The sequence below is a fragment of the Sarcophilus harrisii genome, chromosome 4, assembly GCF_902635505.1.
Source record: "Sarcophilus harrisii chromosome 4, mSarHar1.11, whole genome shotgun sequence".
Lineage (NCBI taxonomy): Eukaryota > Metazoa > Chordata > Mammalia > Dasyuromorphia > Dasyuridae > Sarcophilus > Sarcophilus harrisii.
The window spans coordinates 74,249,247-74,272,420 of record NC_045429.1 but is presented as its reverse complement, the minus strand read 5'-3'; the positions used below and the strand labels follow the sequence as shown (position 1 = coordinate 74,272,420).

The 23,174-nt window shown below is 33.6% G+C and overlaps 1 protein-coding gene across 9 annotated transcripts in view; it reads right to left on the bottom strand.

The window, feature by feature from the left end:
- SWT1 (SWT1 RNA endoribonuclease homolog) overlaps positions 1 to 23,174 on the bottom strand; it is a 133,668-nt gene that overhangs the window by 28,487 nt on the left and 82,007 nt on the right. For 6 of the 9 annotated variants that reach the window (XM_031937034.1, XM_031937033.1, XM_012547738.3 and 3 more), the window contains one exon: positions 1,131 to 1,197. In XM_031937034.1, coding sequence (XP_031792894.1) covers positions 1,131 to 1,197 — 67 coding nt within the window. Of the gene's footprint in view, positions 1 to 1,130; positions 1,198 to 13,443; positions 13,713 to 16,949; positions 17,058 to 23,174 lie in introns of those variants that run through there. The other 3 variants (XR_004229305.1, XR_004229306.1, XR_004229308.1) reach the window with 3 other exon arrangements.

Here is a 23,174-nt window from a genome sequence, read left to right as displayed (position 1 = left end):
AAGTTGGGTCTAACCTTCTTTTCCACTGTACCATACTAGAGGTGATAAGCTGACAAGATCTATCATCACTATTATAATAAGCATAAACTAAAAAGTACAATAGCAGTTTGAGATGGCAGTGGGCAGCTAGGGTGGGGATCACCAAGTGAAATGAAATGATCCCTTGCACACAGTCACCCTGAGTATCTTAAGCAACTAAAAAAAAATCATCAAATGCTGATGACAAATAGAATCTAAAAGGATAGTCTCTGCATGAAAGAATTTTCATTTAAAGATAATAGATGATAAATGGATGACCTAAAGAAATTAAGTTAAATAACTTCAATTCTTAGAAAAAAAAAAGTGACTTGAATATAAATTTCTTAAAACTTACTATCAATTATGTAGAAATCTAATACTCTCACTCTTGTAAATAAATTATTTTTTAAAAAATGAATGATTGCAAATTTGCAATGTCAGAATATAAAGACAACCTAGACTACCTAGGCAAAGAGAAAGGTAAATTATACCCCAAACCAAAAATGAAAAAGCACGTAAACTGATTTTAAGAAACATTTGGGGAGAACATGATTCAAACAACATTCCAGATTTTCATTGTAATGTCCCCCTCACGATCTGTACTGCCTTAAAGTTGAGACCATAAAATATTATGCCATTGTGGCATTTCTAGTTACTCAAACCTTTAGGATAAATCAATAATTTCTATCAAAGAAAACTGTATTATATTAAAGCAATGTATATCCTAGTAAAAAAGCAGAAGGTAGGAGTTAGGTGACTGATTATTAAATAAAAGATACTGAAACATCATGCACTAAAAATAATATAAATTTATTTGCTTTTATTGCATTTTGAAATCAGAGCTGGAAATGACTTCAGAAATAATCTAATCCACCTTTCTCATTTTACAGATAAGGAAATTTGGGCATAAATAAGAAGTTTACCAAAGGTCATGCTGTTAATTAGCAAACTCACAAGTCTTGTAATTAAACATTCCTTTAATTCCTAGGAAAATACTCTTTCAAATCCATCAACGTTTGTCCTTCTAACACAATCTAAAATTTATTTTTTGTTTTTATTTTACATTAAAGTCATTTCTTTTGAAAAAGAAAAATTTAAAGAAACTCTCGTACCTCATTACTCACTAGGAAGTTATAAAGGGTCTCAATATCTTGATAACAACTGTGTGGAGCCAAAATCCTGTAATGGGGAAACACAAAATTAGCAATTTCTCTGAAAGTTTCTAGAAGTTCTGAAAAATATGGCCGCAAACAGTATTGCTGTATGATAATCATAATCTTTTCATTAAAGTAATATATTTACTTACCACTTTATATAAACACAATGTCATTTAGGCCACACAAAAATACCATTAGATACTACAAATATCCATTACCATTTTACAGATAAGGAAATTAAGTTAAGTGACCTGCCTATGGTCAGAGGGGGAATTTGAAACCAAGTACTCCTGACTTTCAAGTTCAATAATCTGTTTCTGTCCTCTGTATAATTATGAACTTTCATTTTAAATTTCATTACAAATCATTCAATCAATAAGGTAAAAAGATGTCCTTATCCTCAAGAAGGACTAGCAAAGGAGACAATGTGTATAACTAGTTCCATTCATGTAACACACACATGAGTAGATGAAGATCATCTGAAATGAGAAAGCATTAGCATTTGTAGGAAACAGTAAAAGCTTACTGAAAAAGATTAGAATAGAGCTGTCTTTTTTTTTTTTTTTAATTTAATAGCCTTTTATTTACAGGTTATATGTATGGGTAACTTTACAGCATTAACAATTGCCAAATCTCTTGTTCCAATTTTCCCCCTCTTACCCCCCACCCCTTCCCCCAGATAGCAGGATGACCAGTAGATGTTAAATATATTAAAATATAAATTAGATACACAATAAGTATACATGACCAAACCATTATTTTGCTGTACAAAAAGAATCAGACTCTGAAATATTGTACAATTAGCTTGTGAAGGAAATCAAAAATGCAGGTGGGCATAAATATAGGGATTGGGAATTCAATGTAATGGTTTTTAGTCATCTCCCAGAGTTCTTTCTCTGGGCATAGCTGGTTCAGTTCATTAGTGCTCCATTGGAAATGATTTGGTTGATCTCATTGCTGAGGATGGCCAGGTCCATCAAAATTGGTCATCATATAGTATTGTTGTTGAAGTATATAATGATCTCCTGGTCCTGTAGAGCTGAGTCTTGAAGGAAGCCAGATAAAGTAAATAGAGGTGAGGTGGGACAGAGCATTCTAACCACTGGGGACCAAACAGTGCAAAAAATAAAAAAAATCACAGAAAAAAGAGATGGAATATCTTAATATAGTGCTAACCTTCTAAGGCAAAACAGGTTGTGTCCATGGCTTTTATTCCTCCTAAATACATGGACATGTATACATAGGAGCACAGTTAGAACAGCATAGACAGCAGGGGTTATAAAGACAAAACAGGGCGGACAGTGGTGCAATCACAGTGGTCTTTGCTGACATATCTTTGGACTGGGTGGTTTTTCAGAACTGGGAGTTGATATGAATCAGTCTGAGCTGGTTATCTGGAATAGTAGAAGTTTGGGATTCAGTATGCCCACACTTCAAGGAACTTCTGATATGTCAAGCAAGGAATACAGTTTTATTTGATTCCCAGGTCAGTTCAGTCTCTTCTGGATAGTAAGGGAGCTTGACTAAATCAAGGTGATTAATAAAATCAAGGTGATTAATAAAGACATTAACCATTCCATTTTCACAACAGGAACTGCAAGCAGGTCAATGGAGCTGGATCATAGGGTGCATGAAGGAGATAATAGTCTTAGAAGGCTAAAAAGGCTTGGTGAAGAGCTTTAGCTTTAAGCTTTACATGCCAGAGGAAAATATATTTAATTCTAAACATAACAAGAAGCCACTGGAGCCCACTAAGGAGTAAAGACTACCCTGTCAGAAAGGTTGTAGAAAAAATCATCTTGGAACTGTGTGGAAAATGGAATGAAATAGGGAAAGATCAGATAAAGAATGAAAATAAAGAGAAGAAAAAGACTATTACTACCTGTAATAGTCTAGTAAAAGAGATTTTGAAAGCCTGAGCTAAAATTGCGGCCATATATGAGAGATGTCAAGATAGAAATGACAAGATATGGCAACAACCTGGATATACAGGATAAGAGTGAAAAGTCAAGGATGATACAGCAGTCATAAGACTGGTCTCTGGGAATATAGTGGTGTCTTGACAACAACACGAAAGTTCATAACTGTACGTCAGAGGAGAGAAGAGGTTGTTTTTTTGAGGGGAGAGGAGATTAAAAATTTCGAAGTGGACTTGTTCTAACATATCATTTCTGTATTAAAATGTTATTCTTAAAGACTGTTATAATCTATGATCATAAAAGTGGGAAAAAGACCCACATGTGCAAAAATGTATATAGCAGCTCTTTTTGTAATGGCAAAAAATTTGGAAATTGATTTGCCCATCAATTGGGGAATAGCTGAATAAGTTATGGTATATGAAAGTAACGGAATATCATTGTTCTAATAAAAAAAACTGATGAACAGCTGACGTTAGAAAGGCCTGGAAAAATTTACATGAACTGATGCTAGTGAAACAAGCACACCAGGAAAACACTGTGTCCAGCAACAATAAGACTGTGTGATGACCAACTATGACAGACCTGATTCTTCTCAGTGGTTCAGTGATCCAAAACAATCCTAATAAAATTTGGATGAAAAAGGCCATTCACACCCAGAGAACTATAGAGAGTGAATATAAATCATCATGTGCTATGTTCACTTTTTTCCTCCATTATGTTTTTTCCTTTCGTGGTTTTTCCTTTTGTTCTGATTTTTCTCTCCCAAAATAATTCATATGGAACTATGCAAAAAATAAATGTATGTTTTATATGTAAGGAAAACAGAAAAAAAAAACTATGAAATTAAAAAAAAAATTAACCCAACATTAAAACAGAACTATTTCCACATGAAATAAGTTACAGATACAACGTTACATTTCCCAACATATACATGGTACAAAAGATCACATTCCATATTTCAAAATTTGAATAAAGTTTTATAATTGCATTTAAAAATTTCCCCCAATATACACACAAAAATCATACACTTTTACTACTAAGAAAAACAGGAATGACAGTAGAGCCCAGAACTGTGATTCCACTGACAGAAAACTACCAAATAAGGAAATTCCTCTCAATTCTGCCACTTAGAAAACTTCCTACATGGACAGTTAGGTGGCACAGTGGATAGAGCCACCAGCCCTGAAGTCAGGAGGACCCGAGTTCAAATCTGTTCTCAGATATTTAACACTTCCTAGCTGTGTGACCCTCAAGTCACTTAACCCCAACAGCCTCAGCAAAAAAAAAAAAAAAGCTTCCTAAAACATAGAGGGTAAGTGACTTGCTCACCATCATAAAGCTAGTCTATTAAAACAATATTTGAATTCAAGTACTATTGGCTCTAAACGTAGTTCTTTATCCAGTATGCCACATACCAAAGGGAAAAAAAACTAGCAAACAGTAACCAATTCAATTCAAATAAATACTGGGATCCTCCTTTACTTACAACAAAATCCTCTAATGAAAGACTCAACACTAACTGACTAATTGAAAAGTTTGGAAAATTATGTCAAGTCATGAGGAAATATATTACTTGAACAACAACAAAAAAAGAGAACCCTAATTATGTAATTTGCAGCCAAAGAATCGTTTTTTAATCAATCTGATAGCAATGTTTAATTTTTTTGTCATAAGGGAAATTTCCTTTTCTACCAGAAAATCATTAATTCAATAAATGCATAATCCTTGGTCGTCAAACTGAATATATTCAGAGATGGGGAGGTTACTGCCTAATACAGTTGATTTCATTTTTTGATATCTGAGAAATGAATGTTTCTTATATTTAATAACTAATTACTATTTTAGGACCAAGATTTTCTCTTTTAGCTACTTCTTCATCCTGAAACAAACCAATGTGGAAAACGTCAAAGATTTACTCGGGCCAAGAAGCAGACAGTAAAATAAATTCTAAGTTTGGGCTATTCCTGTTCTTTGTGGTTGCTCAAGTTTGAGAAAATGCTGCTTCTCCCTATAGTAAAAGACAGCTGATAAGAAAATTGATTATTTCTTTAACCAAGAGTTGGAGGACCTAAGGCAAATACTTCAACACCCTCACTTTAGCATAGTCTACCCTCCCATTTTATTAAGCAATCATAGTTGATTGGCATCCCTAAGAAATACAATTCTTCAAAGGGCTTATAAAGACCCCATTGGGGATCTTTGGTCTAAGAAAGACAGCCTAATGACCATTTTTTTATTAAGAAATGTGCTGGCTTTATTAATAAAATGATTGAATTACCTAGAACTATGATTCTCAAAGCTTTTCAAAACATCACAGATAACTTTGATAATTTGGAAATTCTTTATGTTTCCCTGTAATATCTAGATTAGTATACTTATTTTAGTTCTTTCCCCTGGAGAAAGAGAATTAAACCCTCTAAATTCTCTGTGATCTGAAAAGCACTTCAAATATTTTTAAGTCAGATAAAAACCAGTCTAAACACCCCCAGTTCCTTCCACCGTTACTTTTATGAATAAATGAACGGCTGAATGCATGAATGGATAGATTACTTATTACTATTAGTACTATGTACCAGGCATTGTGATAAGCAAAGAGAATATAAAGATTAAAAAAGAGATAATTCTTTTTCTTCCGCTTGCTTTCTTTCTGAAAAGACAACATGTTGACAGACTGCAAGAAAAGGGAATTTTATTTTGAGAAGATAGAAAATAGGGATAGGAGAGAAGAGGTGCTGGTTAAATGAACTGGATGAATGGCTAGATAGTTCAAAAACTGAAGCACAGACTGATGTTGAAGGTCATCCAGTAGTAACCTAGTTTACACAGTCTCTATCATCTAATGTTCTAATGAGTTAGGCAATAAGGTTGAAGCTGCAAAATTGAGTGAATTAACTTTCCAAGATAAGAAGCTTAGATTGAGGAAGATCAGGGTATATGAATTTGAGGTCTTCTAAAGAAAATGCTGGTCTACATGGAAAAGAGCAGGTCAGTGATGGCAGGCAGATGGTGAGATGACTTAGGTGGGTAGATGTGATAGCTAAAAGGGATGTGAAACTAAAGCATGGTAAAATATGATTATTATATGGCTCTGAATCCCCTAATGATTCTGGGTCACTTCTAGTTGAATTCTAGTGACTAGTACAGTGCTTTGTATATTGCAGCTTATCAAAAACTGTGGTGTCCCAACTTGACCATAATACCTGCTGTGATCAGAAGAATAAAGTGGGATAATTGTTAATCTTTTTTCTGAAATTGTATTTGTTTTGTTTTGTCTTTTTTTTGGGGGGGCGGCATTTAAAGCTATTTTTTAAAAAATTTTAATAGCTTTTTATTTACAAGTTATATGCATGGGTAATTTTACAGCATTGACAATTGCCAAACCTTTCATTCCAATTTTTCCCCTCTTTCCCCCACCCCCTCCCCTAGATGGCAGGATGACCAATACATGTTAAATATGTTAAAGTATAAATTAAATACAAGATAAGTATACATGTCCAAACCGTTATTTTGCTGTACAAAAAGAATCGGACTCTGAAATATTGTACAATTAGCCTGTGAAGGACATCAAAAATGCAGGTGGGCAAAAATGTAGGGATTGGGAATTCTATGTAATGGTTTTTAGTCATCTCCCAGAGTTCTTTCGCTGGGCGTAGCTGGTTCAATTCATTACTACTCCATTGGAACTGATTTGGTTCATCTCATTGTTGAAGAGGGCCACGTCCATCAGAATTGATCATCATATAGTATTGTTGTGGAAGTATATAATGATCTCCTCCTGGTCCTGCTTATTTCACTCAGCATCAGTTCATGTAAGTCTCTCCAGGCCTTTCTGAAATCATCCTGCTGGTCATTTCTTACTGAACAATAATATTCCATAATATCCATATACCACAATTTATTCAGCCATTCTCCAATTGATGGGCATCTACTCATTTTCCAGTTTCTGCCCACTACAAAGAGGGCTGCCACAAACATTCTTGCACATACTGGTCCCTTTCCCTTCTTTAAGATCTCTTTGGGATATAAGCCCAGTAGTAACACTGTTGGATCAAAAGGTATGCACAGTTTGATAACTTTTTGATCATGGTTCCAAATTGCTCTCCAGAATGGTTGGATGTATTCACAATTCCACCAACAATGTATTAGTGTCCCTGTTTTCCCACATTCCCTCCAACATTCTGCATTATCTTTCCTTGTCATTCTAGCCAGTCTGACAGGTATGCAGTGGTATCTCAGAGTTGTCTTAATTTGCACTGAAATTGTATTTGTAATAATAAAAATGACTAAGCTTTTTTCCTCACAAATTATGGCCTAAACTAGAAGTATCAAACTCTCAACTGGGGCCCTAACCAGATTAAAATATAATTGGAAAATTCTGAACAAAAACTGATAAAAATCCAATACAGTATAATGTTAACTTGTGTTTCTCTAAATCAATATGCACACTTTAGAGATTGATTTCTACTTGAGTTTAACATCATTTATCTAAACCACACCTCAATCATGTGTCTCTGAAAAATTTTTTAATCTGAGCACAAGATTTTATATATATACATATTCATTAAATTTGTCAAGGTATTTTTTATATTATACTTTTATCCAAAGTCAGCTCTCCCAGATTTCTGTTAACTGAAAATGTGATAATCAGGATGTCTATCCAAATAATTAAAAGATTAAACAGAATAGGATAGGTCGGAATTATATAGTGCCACCAATAGAGCCCATCCTCATAGATACAAAGAAATTCATCAAATAACATTCCTTAGATGGCTGCCATTTAAGAGCAGGATTGGGGGCAGGGGAGAATATAAGGAAATGAGGGAGAAAATTTGGAACACAAAATCTTACAAAAATGAATGTTGAAAACTATCTTTACATGTATTTGGAAAAATAAAATATTATTGAAAAAAAATTTTAAAGAGTCAGACATAAATGATTGAACAACAGCACTAAGTGCTAGAAATATAACGAAAGGGGAAAAAAAAGAGCTCATATTCTAATGGCCTAATTATTTTCCTCTCAAACCTGCCCATACTTTGGACATTTCTTTTATCATTCAAAGTAGCACCAATCTTCTAGTTGCCTAGGTTTATAACCTTAGATCAATCATTTTTCCTCTCTCCCCCTCACCAATCAATTGTTCAAGTACTGTCAGTTGTACCCCCATATCTCACACAGCATTTTCACTATGTACATAGCTACCACACTACTTGAGGCCCTGATCATCTTCTGCCTTGATTACTATAGCAGCTTTTTAATTGTTTTCTCTCTTCTCCAATCCATCTTCTAAAGAGCTGCCAAATTTATTTTTCTGAATTAAATGGTTAACCACATGTCACATTCCCTGGGTCACAGTTTTAACACTGAGAAGCTGGAGAGCACTCTGAGGAGAGAAATCAAGGCAGGGAAGGGCCATGAAGTCATATGAGGATCAGGTGAGGAAATCAGGGATGTTTAGTTTTGAAGACAGAAAACTTGGAGAAGGGGGTGAAGATAACTGTCTTGTAAGTATCTTAAGGGTTTTCATGTGGAAGAGTGATTAGTCTGTTCTGTGCGACTCCAAAACAACCACGAGCAATGGATAAGAGATCTGAAATCAGAAAGAACTCAACAATTAAAGCCATTCAGAGGTGGAATGAGATATTTTGAGATTTTTCTCACTGAAAGTCTTCAAGCAGAGACTGGATAACTATTTGTCAAGCATGTAACACTGGGAATTCATTTGCAAAAAAGTTAAATTAAATGACTGCTGAAACCATTTTTATCTCCTAAATTCTATGAAGAAGTTCTAATTGTTATTGCCACCTCTAAAGTTAAACTTAAAACTTCTCAGTCTAGCATTTAAAACCCTTAATAACCTGGTTCCAAGCTACTTTCCCAATCTTATCAAACATTAGCACCCTTCACATATTCTACTGTTTCTCATACAAAATATTCAATGTCCCATCCTTGCAACCCACTATTCAGACATTTACTAGTTGTGTAATCCTGGACAGATTTTACATCTGTTTCCTTCAGTTTCCTCAGTGCATACTTTGCCACTGCAAGTGGATATTAACAGCATCTACCTTGCAAGGCTATTTTGAGGATCAAATAAGACTGTATTTGTAAAATATGTGTAATAGATAAAAATGCCTAAGTGCTACAATATCCTTGTATATTTTTCTGTGCTAAGCTCAGTAAATCTCCTTATGTTAATTGTTGAATAACCTAGAATACTTCCAATACTATACCTAAATCAAAAAGAAAACAGTTTTAAGTCTATGCATTAAATACCTACACAAGTGCCCCATGATAATTTTTCATTCCTACATAGGAGCTAGAAAACCTTTAAATAAAATTAAAACAAAATGTCTTTAATAATTAAGAAAGCTACACAAAAACTATTATCTATAGCATTCCTTTGGAAATCCAAGGAGAATATAATCATATTAACCCCTCAAATACTAGACTACCATGGGATATGATTGCTATGCTTAGAGAGTCAAAACTACATCAAATGTACTATCATCCCTGTCACATTATCCCATTTTGTCCCAAATATAGCAAAAAGGGGTTGTAGGACAGTCAAATCAGAGTGGGAAGAGACCTTAAGAGGTCATTAAATCCAACTCTCCCATTTTATAGACGAGGACAGAAGACAAGCACAAAGAAGTAAAATAATTTGCCCAGGATCAAAAAAACTAGCAAATATCTGATGTAAAATCTGAGCCTCAGTCATTTTGACTCCAATTCCAATACTCTTATCTTACCATGATGTTCCACCCTTCATGAGGTTAACCTACTATGATTTGCTCTTAGTAAACAATGATATCTTACAGACACAGTTGAACACTTTCATTTCTTAGAAACTCTCTCATGTCTGTTTTTGTGACACTACTTCTTTTTGAATTACCATCTACTTATTTAACTAATCCCTTCTCAGTCTTCTTTGCTGGCTTACCAAACACCTCATGCCAGCTAACTGTAGGTGTTCAAAAATATTTGAGTCTACCTGTCAAGAAAAACCCAGGAATTATATGAACAAAATTACAAAATGCTTTTTCACACAAATAAAAACAGACCTAAACTGGAGAACTATTAATTGCTAAAGGGAAGGCCGAGCCAATAAAATAAAAATAACTCTACCTAGACTTATTTATTCAGCACTATTCAAATCAAACTTACCAAAAAAACTTTATTTTATAGAGCTAGAAAAAAATCATAACAAAATTCATTCGGAGGATTAAAGGATCAAAAATATCAAGGGGAAAAAAAGTGGGGGGGGAGAGGAAGAAGGAGAACTACTAGATTTCAAACTGCACTGCAGTTAATCATCAAAAGAAGCTAGTAATGGCTAGGAAATAATGGGGAAGCAGTAGAATAAATTGGATACATATCACAGTAGTAAATGACCATAGTAATACAATGCTTAATAAACCTAAAAATCCAAGCATTTGGGACAAGAACTCATTTTCTGACAAAAATTTCTGGGAAAAATGGCAAAAAGTAAGGCATAGACCAACATTTCAGACTGTACACCAAGATACAGCCAGAATGGGTACATGATTTAAATATATATATTCCTATCATAAGCAAATTAGGGAAGCATAGAGTACTTTTTTTACCCATCACATTTATGGATAAAAAAAAGAATGTATTACCAAACAAGAGACAGAGAACATTATAGGGTGTAAAATGAATTATTTTAATTCCATGAAATTAAAGATGTTTGCACAAACACAAGTAATATAGCTAAGATTAGAAAGAAAACAGGAAACTGGAGGGGAAAATTTTCAATAAATTTCTTTGATAAAAGACCTCAACTCTAAAATATATGAAGAATTGAGTTAAATTTATAAGAATTCATACAAGTCATTCCCCAATTAATAAGTGGTCAGAAGATATGAGGCAGTTTTCAGAAGAAATCGCAATTATAGTCCTAGAAAAAATATGCTAAATCACTACTGATTAGAGAACTACAAACTAAAATAACCCAGCAATACTATTTCACACCTATCAACTGACTAATAAGACAGAAGATAACAAATATTGGATAGAATATGAAAAACCTGAGACACTAATGCACACTCTTAGTAGCATTATAAACTGATTCAACCATCTGGAGAGCCTTTTGGAATTATGCCCAAAGATCTATAAGATTCTGAATATCCTTGAACCCAGCAATACTACTACTAGGTCTGTATTCTCGAATAAAATTTTTTAATTAAAAAAAGGAAAAGGAGCCACAAATACAAAAAATATTTATAGCAGCTCTTTTTTGTGTGTTAAGCAAAGAATTGGAAATGGAGTCAATGTCTACCAATTGAGGAATAGCTGAACAAATTGAGGTATATGACTTTGATGGAATATTTTTGGTTTTGTAAGAAAATAGGAGCAGGATAGTTTCAGAAAAAAACCTGGCAAGAGTTATATGAACTTATACAAGATAAAATGAGCAGAATCAGAACATTGTACACAATAACAATATATGATGATCAATTGTCAATCACTTAGCCATTCAATGATCTAAGACAAGAGTGGAGAACATTCAGCCCCCCAGTATAAGACCTAAGAAATCATTAGCTAAGGCAACCATAGACAATGATGAGCTGAAAGCTAGGTATGATAATCTTCCACAATTATAATTATGGAATTATAACTTAATTCCATGTTGATCACCTGATAATTGCAGGTGATGTCATAAATATCCAAATGGTCCTTGTCAGGGAGAAAAAAAAAAAAGGTTCCCCACCCTCAGCTAAGACAGTAATGAAGGACTTATGATGAAAAATGCTATTCAAGGGGCAGCTAGATGGCACAGTGGATAGAGCACTGCTCCTGCATCAGGAGGACCCGAGTTCAAATTCAGCGGCAAACATTTTACACTTACTAGCTGTGTAATGGAAGAAAAAAAAGAAAAGCAAGGGAGGGGAAGAAAAGGAAGGGAAAGGGAAGAAAGGGAGGAAGGAAAGGGAGGCAGGAAGGAAGGAGAGAAAGAACAGATCGAATATTAATGCAAGTATATTTTTTACTTTTTTTATTGATAGATTTTTTTTATATTTTTTTGTTTACAACATAGCTAATATGAAAATGTTTACATGACTATATGTGTATAATCTATCAAATTGCTTATTTTCTTAAGATGGGGGAAGGCAGAAGAGAAAATTTAGAATTCAAAATTGTAAAAAAAAAAAAAAAAAAAAAAAGTTCAATAATTATATGTAATTGGAAAAAATAAAATATTTCCTCCCAAAAAGCCTATTCACTTCTATACTTCTTGATTTCTATCAAACACACTCTATCTTTTTCCCAGGTTTATAATTCCAGTACCAATTGCCAAATTTGGTCAAATTTACTGTCAGAAAAATCTCTTACATCTAACCTCTTGTCTTCACACATACAGCTATCACTTTAATGTAGCCTCTTTTTACTGCTTGCGAAGACTGTGGTCTCCATACACCCAATCTTTTATCACTCCTAAGTGGTCTCACTATGGCCAAGTCTCACCACTCCAGTTCATACTACACTTTACTGCCAAAGTAATTATCATTAAGTATATATCTGTCCATGTTTCTTCCCTGTTTAAACAAGTTCACTGGCCAAGAAGCCCTCCCCAACAGTACCACACAAGCTGACTCAGCACAAATGCCTTGACATGACCCTCCCAGATACTCTGAGCTACAATCTTGCCCCTAAAAATTTTACTTTTTTTCATACTTATGTATAAAGTATATATGTACATGTTTTTGCTCTTTACAAAATAGCTCCTTGAGGAGAGGGAATGTTTTATTTTTGTGTTTGTATTTCCATTACTTAGTATATCCTGTGGAATGCAGCGGGCACTGAATAAATAAATGCTTGCTATTTAGTGTTAAGCGATATTAATAGCAGGGAGCATAGAGAAGTTCACTAACTCCATGGAGCATTTATATGGGACACTCAAGAATAATTAAACGTGATGACAACTATCCATTTCTGGAAATTGTGATGGAGATAAAAATTACTACCAGAAGAAAGCTAGAAGGCATTATTAACAATGAATTTCTGGTGAAGAAACTGAAGATCACAGGACACAAGTGATGTTTTTATCACCACTGCCCACTGAAGGAAAGGGAATTTCAAGAAGCAGATTTGGGAAGTTTTTAAGTGTACTTTCAAAGTTAAACAAAAATATGTGTCAGCAATCTAACAGTCTTTCTTCAATCCTTCAGCAGCAAGGATGTGTAGCAGAACGAACACTAGGCCTGCAATCAGGAAGGCCTGAATTTTAATCCGGTCTCAGGCACTTATTAGTTGTATGATCTTGGGCTATTTGTCTCTATTTCCTCAATTGTAAAATGGGGACAATAATAACTGTCGACTTATTGTGAGAATAAAATGAAGTAATATTTGTAAAGCTTTTATTAACACAATGCCTAGACCGTAATAGATACCATTACTAGTATCATCACATTCCTCCCTTCCCCCAAAAATGATTTAAAAAGAGACAAATTATTTTGTGGAACATATTTATGGAACAAATCACACACACAAATGGACTTGACTTAAGTCTTGGTATCATTGCACATAATTGTGGATCGAGTTTATTAATCATGTAATCCCAGCTCTTCTTGAATGTTATGAATGAAAAAGTAGGCTAAACCAAAAAAAAAAAAAAAGATATTTACTGTAGACAGAGTTGAAAATTACATGAAAAAATAAAAAATGGGGGGGAAAACCTCTAGAAACTTATATGCTTAATAATATCCCACAGAAAAATTCTTTAGAGGTCAGTTGTGTATAATTTTCTCATTACTCCTCTTCTACTAGTCTTCAAACAAAAGATTCTTAGAATAAAATTTCTAAAAATTATTCTGCACTGGCAGTATTTTAAGGAACAGTAACAGAACAAACATTTAAAATAAAATTATGCTGCCTCTTCAGGAACTAGCCAATATTTACTTGTAAACATATAACCCTAGTTTTTATATTTGAGTTATAAAGTTAAAGAAATTCAATTCAATAAAAAAGTACTTTTATAAAATGCTTACTATGTGCTACAGCATAGAAATGTGGAGAAGAGGAAGAAGGAAGGGGGGGCTGGTATATAGGACAAAATCCAAATACTCAAGAAAATTTATCATCTTGGAAATATATAGTAGGATTATGGAACCATTTCTAAGAAACAGAAGCAAAACATTAACTTCCCATGACAGTACAGTGTAGTGAAAATAAGTGAAAAGTTGGTCATCAGAAGCTGCCTCGATAATAACTTGCTGTATAACCTTGGAAATATCATTTATCTTAATGTACCACAGGCATCTCAACTTTGGAATAGGGGGATTAAACCAGACGGCCTTTCTCAAAAGTTCTCTTTCGGTTCTAAAATCCTATGAAAACCTATAAAGTGATTCTTGCAAAATTTCCATTTTCACCTTTCTATTAAGAAAATACAAATTTAGGTCCTTATCAATCTCCTAATTGGTCTCCTTGCCTTAAGTGTGTCTTTTCTTTCAGAGAGCTTTTAGAATAACATTCCTAACACAAATTTCTTACTACTGTCACACAAAAGGTCTGGTAGCTCCATAATGCCAAATTATAAGCTACTCAGATTGGCATGCAAAACCCTTCACAACAAGGGCTGCAGAGCCTCTTTTTGAAATCATTATACATTACTGCCCCTCAGGCCCATTCTCATTTGGCTTACTCTGTATTTCTTCAAATTCCAGTTTGAGGGTTCTGCTAGGACTAATTATATACCCCATACCTTTTCATCGCTGCTTCTTAGAATCCCCAGTTTCCTTCAAAGTTGAGTTCAGATTTCACTTTTTTACATGAGGCCTTTCCACTCCTCATTTATAAACTAGGGATAATAATACTTTAATCATGTTGTAAGGTAAGTGCTTTGCAAACTTTCAAGCAGTAAAAAATCTGAGTGATTATCATGTATGCCTTGTATTACAAAGGCAGCTACTTACCACTTGTAGCTGAAAATAACAGATACATAAATACCCATTGACCCACAAGAACAAATGAAGTTAAGAGAAGATTCAAAAATAAACACTCTTTTTTGTATATTCAAATGGCTATGTGTTTCCATCTCTGAGAAACAGTTCCAAATAAGAATACTCAGATTACTATATTGCTAGTAATATCTAATGATATACAAACCTAGGCAAGATCTAAATAATCTTCAAAGAAAATTATTTTAACTCATCTTAATATATCTACTGATAAAGGATAAAAATTATTAGTATAAACATGAATTTTCACTTACTTGAGCACAATATCAAATAATGAAATAGTATGTTGTTCCCTTAAAAATCACTAGTGAACTGAAAGGATTAGTATGGAGATAAATAATAACTAAGAACTTTCATCATATGTACTATTAAAGATACTTCAGATCTCATTTAAAATGGCCTTTTTCAAGGTTGGTATAACATCCTGACAATGAAGACAGAGATTCAAAGGGGAGAAAAAAAATCTAGAGGCATATTCGCACACAAAAGAAAAATAAAAAAAAAAATACTTACGTATAAATAGATAGCTGGAATGAAAACAGTTGGGATGAAAAAAATTTTCAAATTTAAAAAAATTCCTATTGGAAATGTAATCCATGTTTCTATGCAAATGAAATTTTTGGAGGTAACTGTTTTCCAAGATTTCATGGCGAGATAAATTTGACCTTGGCCATCAAAAAGTTAATTTAACTGGATGAAACAAAACCTTCCTGACAACTGTCAATGCTTTGGCATTTGGCTGAAAAAATTTAATATGAAAATGCCCTTGGCACAAACAACTACTGGTCTAAAGGGCAAAGCTAAAAGTCTCTTTTCCACAATCTGAAATTTATAGTTCAACTTCCTTTAGGGGGTGAGGAGGGAGTTTCTTTGGGGGGAGGGGGGGGGGAATCTTTTTTCCAGAAAACACAGGTAAGAGTTTTGATTGTATAAAATATAATTATCATTTCTGCTTACCAGAATATTCTACAGAAGATCAACCAATGTGAACTTATTACACTATTTAAAGGATTGAATGAGGGAAAATATCTACATTCTTAGAGTTAAGATAATACAATTAACTGATAGGTGAATGGTAGCCCTTTGATTTATTACTAAATATGTTCTATGTTCATATTAAACTAAATTTAACAAAAACCACATTTCTCAAACTGGGAACCATTTAATTATCTGCCATCACAAAAACTTATTTTATATGTATATATGACATCTAATTGCACTTCACTTCTCACCTGTTGTCTAATTGTCTGCCACCACAAAGACATTATGTATATATAGAGAGATATATCTGTTGTCTAATTACACTTTTCACCTGCTGTCTTTGCCTGGCCTCAAATTTAGATTAATAATTATAGACAGACCAGGAATGAGCACTTGAGGGCTTAAGTGCCAACTTAAGGAATTTATTAGAGGCATTACTATCTTGCTAAGCTAGCAGCTAGTCTCCATTAAGCTGAGAGAGGGGAGAGAGGAAAAGGATTTATTAAGCTGCCATGCACTGTGCTAAGTGCTTTACAAATGTCTCACTTGAATCTCACAACAGTCTTCTAATATAGGTGCTATCATTAACCCCATTTCAAGTGGAAAAAAATTATGTAGACCAGGTTAAGTGACTTGCCCAGGGTCCCACAACTAGTAAGTGCCCAAGGCTAGATTTGAATTCAGGTTTTCCAGCCTTCCAGCACCATTTAATAGCCTCCAGCTCAAAGGTAGAAGAGGGATTAAAACAAAAAGATCAACATAAAAGATGGTCCTAAAAAAAAGATCCAGGAGCAATGTGAGCTACCAACATTTTCTGGAATCCCTAGGTATTTCTTACCTCCTATCAAGAGCCCATGGTCTTGACCAGCCCTATGGTTCTGTCCTCTTACCTTTACTTAGTTGAATAGCTTCCCACAATTAAGACACCAACACTGATGTCCCAGGATCTTTATCTTGCCCCCTTTTCTTTCTCTCTCTTCAGGTTCTTCTTCCATTTGCTGTGTAAAGCAGTACAAAGAACCAGATTCCAGTGCCTGCCTTTAAATCTAGATATATAACAGTCATTATATTTTGGTAAAATGATTTAATTTCTCTAGATCTTAGTTTTCCCAAATATATAAGAGGATTGGAAAAGATAAATAACTATCATCATTAAAATCTAAGATTTGGGTGAGAGTCCTACCACTAGCTTTTATTAGCTTTGTGGCCTTCACCAAGTCCAAATCTCACCAATTACCAGAGTCTACATCAAGTTGTCTTGGTGGGTAGACTTCCAAATATTTTATACATTATACAGTTACTCTGAATGAAATTCTCTCTTCCAGATGATTTTTCTCAGGAATATATAGAAAGGTTTATAATTTTGTGGATTTGTTTTCCATCTTACACTTTTGCAGAAATCACTGTTTAATTTTTAGGTGAATCTAAGAGGGTCGCAAAGTCACAAGGAGTTTCACAAGAACGATGAATGAATGAACAATAACTACAGCAAAAGTATCTGAAGAAATTGATAATTTTGTTTTTCCTTAGTCTGTACTTACTCAAATTCATTTTTTTTACTGTGCAGCTAGCATTTCTAGAATGCCAATTATCATATAGCAAGAATCCCTGATTCACCCCAATCTTGTTGCAAAACCCTCTAGGTAGCCGCCAATTTTAAATAAATACCATTCACTATAGTAAAGAATATTACATATATTTTTATACTTCTTAATATTTTAATGATAATAGGTAATATAGCTTGTCAAAGGCCTTTTCTAAATCTCTACATATTTTTATTGCTTTGTTATTAATGAAATCTATTATGTTTATGGATTTCTTAATATTAAGCAAAATATGCATTCCTGATACAAATATACATAGTATATACTCTTTAACATGCTGATGAAGCCTCTCTACTATTACATTTACAATTGTGCATAGATATTCATTAGAAATATTGATTTATGGTTTCTTTTCTATTTTCTCACTGTTTTAGGCATTAAGACCATTTTCCTGCCATATGAGGATGATCTCTTCCTTTTTGCAAACATTTCACGCAAATACTAGAATCAACTGTTTTTTGAACATTTTATAGGATTCGCTTTGTTACATGGTCCTGGGGATTTTGGCAGGAAAAATTTATTTATAGCTTGTTTAATTTCTCTTGCTAGAATTGGGTGATAAAATATTTCTATGTCTTAGTCTGTTTATTGTGATATTTTACATTTTTCTAAATTATCCATTTTATCTAATTTCTGTTGGTATGAAATTGAACAAAATGGTTTCTAAAAAAGTCCTTCATTTTTTCATTTGTTTGTCAATTTCATTTTCATTTCATTGCTCATCCATATTCATGTCATATTCTCACATACCAGATTCCATCAGAAGCCTCATACTCTCTTTATAATAAAAGTAATGAAAAAGAAATGTCATCAACACAACTTATTTATAAATAAGATTTTCAAATCTTTATTTCAAATTATTATTTCTTTTTTATTCCCCCTAAACCCAAACCTCAAACATAGGATATTACTCAGGTACGGTTTTCCACACCATATTCTAATTCATTTAGTCTTCTCTCCACAGGAACTCTCATTTCATTTATAATTACTACTCATAATAGTCCTTGTGGCTCCTCCTAGTTCACTGCTTTGTCATGGCAGAGGGGCTTATGTACGGTAGAGAGGCTGTTATGAAATAATGAACTACTTTTTTGTGGCAGCAAAGAATTGGAAGATTGAGAGGATGCCCATTAACTAAAGAATGGCTAAACAAATTCTGGTATATGAATGTAATGAAATACTATTGTGCTACAAGAAATGATAAGCAGGCAGATTTCTGAAAAACTGCAAAGACTTTTATGAACTGATGCTGAAGTGAGCAGAGCCAGGAGAATATTGTACAAAGTAACCGCAATATTGTACGATGATCAACTTTGGTAGATTTGGTTCTCCTCAGCAATAGAAGGATCTAAGACAATTTCAAAAGACTAATGATGGAAAATGCTACCCACATCTAGAAAAAATGGGAGAGAGAAAACCATTCAAGAAAACCTCATGGATATGTGACACAAAAAAAAATTCAAGAGGCATAATTTCCATTAGCAATGATTTATAAAAAAGATCAGTGATATTCCTGAATGACACCCATGAAACCAATTAAAAGTTTTTGGAATAGTGAGTTTACCTCAGGGTAATCTGGTTGGTTAATAAATAATGAGAAGAATGAATATTATAATGCAAGGTGGGCTTATCTAATAAGGGTCTAGTGACTTTAATCACTAACTCTTGAACTAAAAGATTTATCTCTTATTCAGACTACCCAGACTTAGGGTAATGTAGACAAAAGAAGTTCAGCCTCTGCTAAGATCTGCTAATGAGTTGGGATTCACTTTAGACTAAATTTTTTATAAGGTTCTCTAATTGGGTAGAACCTTCTATCCAGGACTGAAAGACATTTATCCAGGGATTTAGGTAATCTCATCCATCAACAATGCCCTTCCAAGACTGAAAACCAACAGACTTCTGAAAAAAGTCCTGATTCCAATTCAATAATTAATTATTAATATAAAAGATAATCAATTCTCTCAAATAGTATAACTTCAGGAAATAGTGGAGGGCAGAAGGACATGGTGTCCATGAGGACACAGAGTTGAACATGACTGAATGACTGAACAAGTTCTTGTGAACAAGATTTTCCATCCTATTTACTAAACATTCCTCTCTTCATGTCCTCTCACTCTCTACCTTAAAGCTTCTGGTGCCTAAATTACTACTTCAGTGTTCCCCATTTTCTGTTCCTGATGCTCGAGTTCCTGATTTGGGGACTTGATGTTAGTGCCAAGGTCTAGCCCTTTCCACATTCTAGGACAGAATGGTCAGACTTTGCTTGTTCCTGATCTGGATCTACTAGGCTTCTGCTGCTGGTTTCTATCTTCCTTGCTATGTCTGAGCCAAGAGCACAGGGAAGTTCCAGAACCTCCTGGATTGAGATTCAAGTGCTACACTCTTTAGGGCCTTTGACACATCTGAGAGTGCTGACAACTTCTGGCCCCCATCTGTACTAAGGATACTGTCAGTTTCTGATTGCCTCTAGATCATCCCTCTCTAAGCTTCCAATCCACCTTAACTCCTCTGGGAACAGTTTATCATAGTTTTAAGAGTTCTTAGAACACCTGTGTTCAGAGTTCTATCAGACTTCTGGCTTATAAACCCATTCCCCAATGCTAACCAGGTTTCTAATTGTCTTTGATTCAAGGTCTGAAATGAATGAAATTTTCTTGTCATTTCTGGAGTTTTTGAGCATTACCTGCTCAAGTATTTGAGAGAGAATTCGCTTTTTCTCAGAATCATCATAACATCATCTTAGCCAAAAGTTTAAAAGTCATCTTCCCTCTTTGCTTATTTCCTTCCCTTTCAAGTAATTTTTTGTAATAATCGCCTGTTATCCCTTGAGTTCACTCATTAACGAACTAAAAAAGTTTGCCATCCCTGAAACTAATCACTATTCAGGTGAGAACCAGACCATTTCTTAAGTTGAGGAAGTAAAAGATATATATTTCAATTATTTTTCCTTTTCTGCCTGTGTATTAGTATTCTTCTCTCTCCTCTGCCCTCAGCCCTTTAAAACATTTTTTTCTTCCTTTCATTTTTTTTTTTTTTTGGAGGGGAGGGGAAGTGTGGATGGGGAGGAGTAGGTTCTTTCACAAGTATAGAGCATTGCAGAAACTCTAAAGGGGACAAAAAATAAAACTAAACTAAAGCTTATAAACCCATTCCCCAATGCTAACAGGTTTTCAATTGTCTTTGATTCAGGTCTGAAATGAAATTTTCTTGTCATTTCTGGAGTTTTTGAGCATTACCTGCTCAAGTATTTGAGAGAGAATTCGTTTTTTCTGGGAATCATCATAACATCATCTTAGCCAAAAGTTTAAAAGTCATCTTCCCTCTTTGCTTATTTCCTTCCCTTTTATGTAATTTTTTGTAATAATCGCCTGTTATCCCTTGAGTTCACTCATTAATGAACTAAAAAAGTTTGCCATCCCTGAAACTAATCACTATTCAGGTGAGAACCAAACCATTTCTTAAGTTGAGGAAGTAAAAGATATATATTTCAATTATTTTCCCTTTTCTGCCTGTGTATTAGTATTCTTCTCTCTCCTCTGCCCTCAGCCCTTTAAAACATTTTTTTCTTCCTTTCATTTTTTTTGGAGGGGAGGGGAAGTGGATGGGGAGGAGTAGGTTCTTTCACAAGTATAGAGCATTGCAGAAACTCTAAAGAGGACAAAAAATAAAACTAAACTAAAGCTCTCTAAGTCAAAGTTTCCTCATCTGTAAAAAGTAGGACAACTACTCATTTGACCAAATGAGATAATATAAGCAAATAATAAAGCAATAGAGAACATTTTCAGCTATTTGATGTTATTAAAGAGATTATAAAATCAAAGTGTCTAGGAAATGAACTCACAATGTTCAGAAGTGCTTTCTTAACCCAGAAAAGGAAAAAAAAATTTAAGTCTTAGAATTATTTTCTAGATTTGGAATATGTTCAAATGCTAGGGAATCTCTTTCTAAACTGCAAAAAAAGCAATCTGCCTCTAGCTTTTAAATGTTTACATATTATTCTCAAAAAATATATATCTCAATTTCTGCCTGCTTTAATGTAGTTTTAATATTTGTGCCTTATTTGTGCTTTTGTGTTATGCCTTTAGCAGCCTTTCCTAAAAGCTCAGAGGATTACGGAACAGTATTAAGTTAAAAAATGCAGTTAATAACATGCTCCAAGTACAAACCAATATCGTTGAGACAACTAAGTGATTAATATATTAGAGATGCAATTATCTTATACCTGCTTTTTCCATGACTCATTTATAATTCATGTCATTATAAGCTTCTTCTGATATTAAAATTAAGTCAGATTAATGGATAAAATATTTAAATCACAATAGAATCTTATTCTATGATTTTTTAAAAAAGGCATTATTGAAATTTTAAGAATTTTTCTAAAAATAAAATACTTCAAAAGAAAACCAAAGGAATTTAAAAGGAATCAATGCTTACTTAGAGAGTAACTGCATCAAAGATCTGTAAATCCATTATTATAAGTACTCACTCCTCCATAGTATACAACTACTCTAATTTAGCAGATAATTTTAAAGGATTTCCATGTCTAAGAAAGCCATGGTTCTACAACCAAACAAATAATAACCTTCTCTAAACTTTATCAGTCATCTACAACATAGAAAGTCTGAACTTAACAGGAATTGCCACATAAGTCGTGTTGGGATAAACTTTTAATAACAAAGGGTAATATGCATATTATGAGACATTGGAGTAGAATTTTTAGTGGTTAAAGAGTTTAAATAACTCAGTAAAAATTAATCACTATCTTGTTCTAAAACTGCAATTATGCTATTATTCAATATCACATCTATGTACCTAGCAATTATCAGGAATTAGGTGACACCTAAAGAATACAATCAAATCCTGATATATCATTTTCAGGGAAGCTTATTATATTTAAATTGTAACAATGAAAAAAAATGACATTAATAGATAATTGTTTATTTTACACTCAGAAAATATCAGTTTCTGATATTAAGATTCCTTTGTTTTAAAAACTTTTTTCTTCTACCTTCACCAGGCTTCTCAAAAAGTTTTCAAAAGATGAAAATGAAGATATTGTCCCCCATACACATTTTGCTTTGAAATGGTTGTCAATTATGCTTCTTTTAATTTCAAAAAAGCAAACTATATAGACTAATGTATTAACTCCTTTGAGTTAATAAAGTTTGAGTAAATAAAATGAACCTCAAACACTAAGCATACTTCAAATATACATCTGTTAACTGAATTCTTATTTGGGTAAACAAGTACACAGTTAAACATTTCAACAGTTCATAACAATTGTGACTTCACCAGATTAAAATCCCTGCACGCATTTGGTAGAGTGAAGAGTTAACATGGTTAACAACTTTCAAAACCTAGTGTCTAATCTGATGATGAATCCTTACAAAAATAATTTAGGTTAGTCTGGGGCTAACGATCTATTGTTGTACTCAAAAGAGTTTTTGGCTTAGTAGGGCCTGCCAAAGTTGGTGCTTCACTAACAATTAGCCTCACCTCTACATAAAT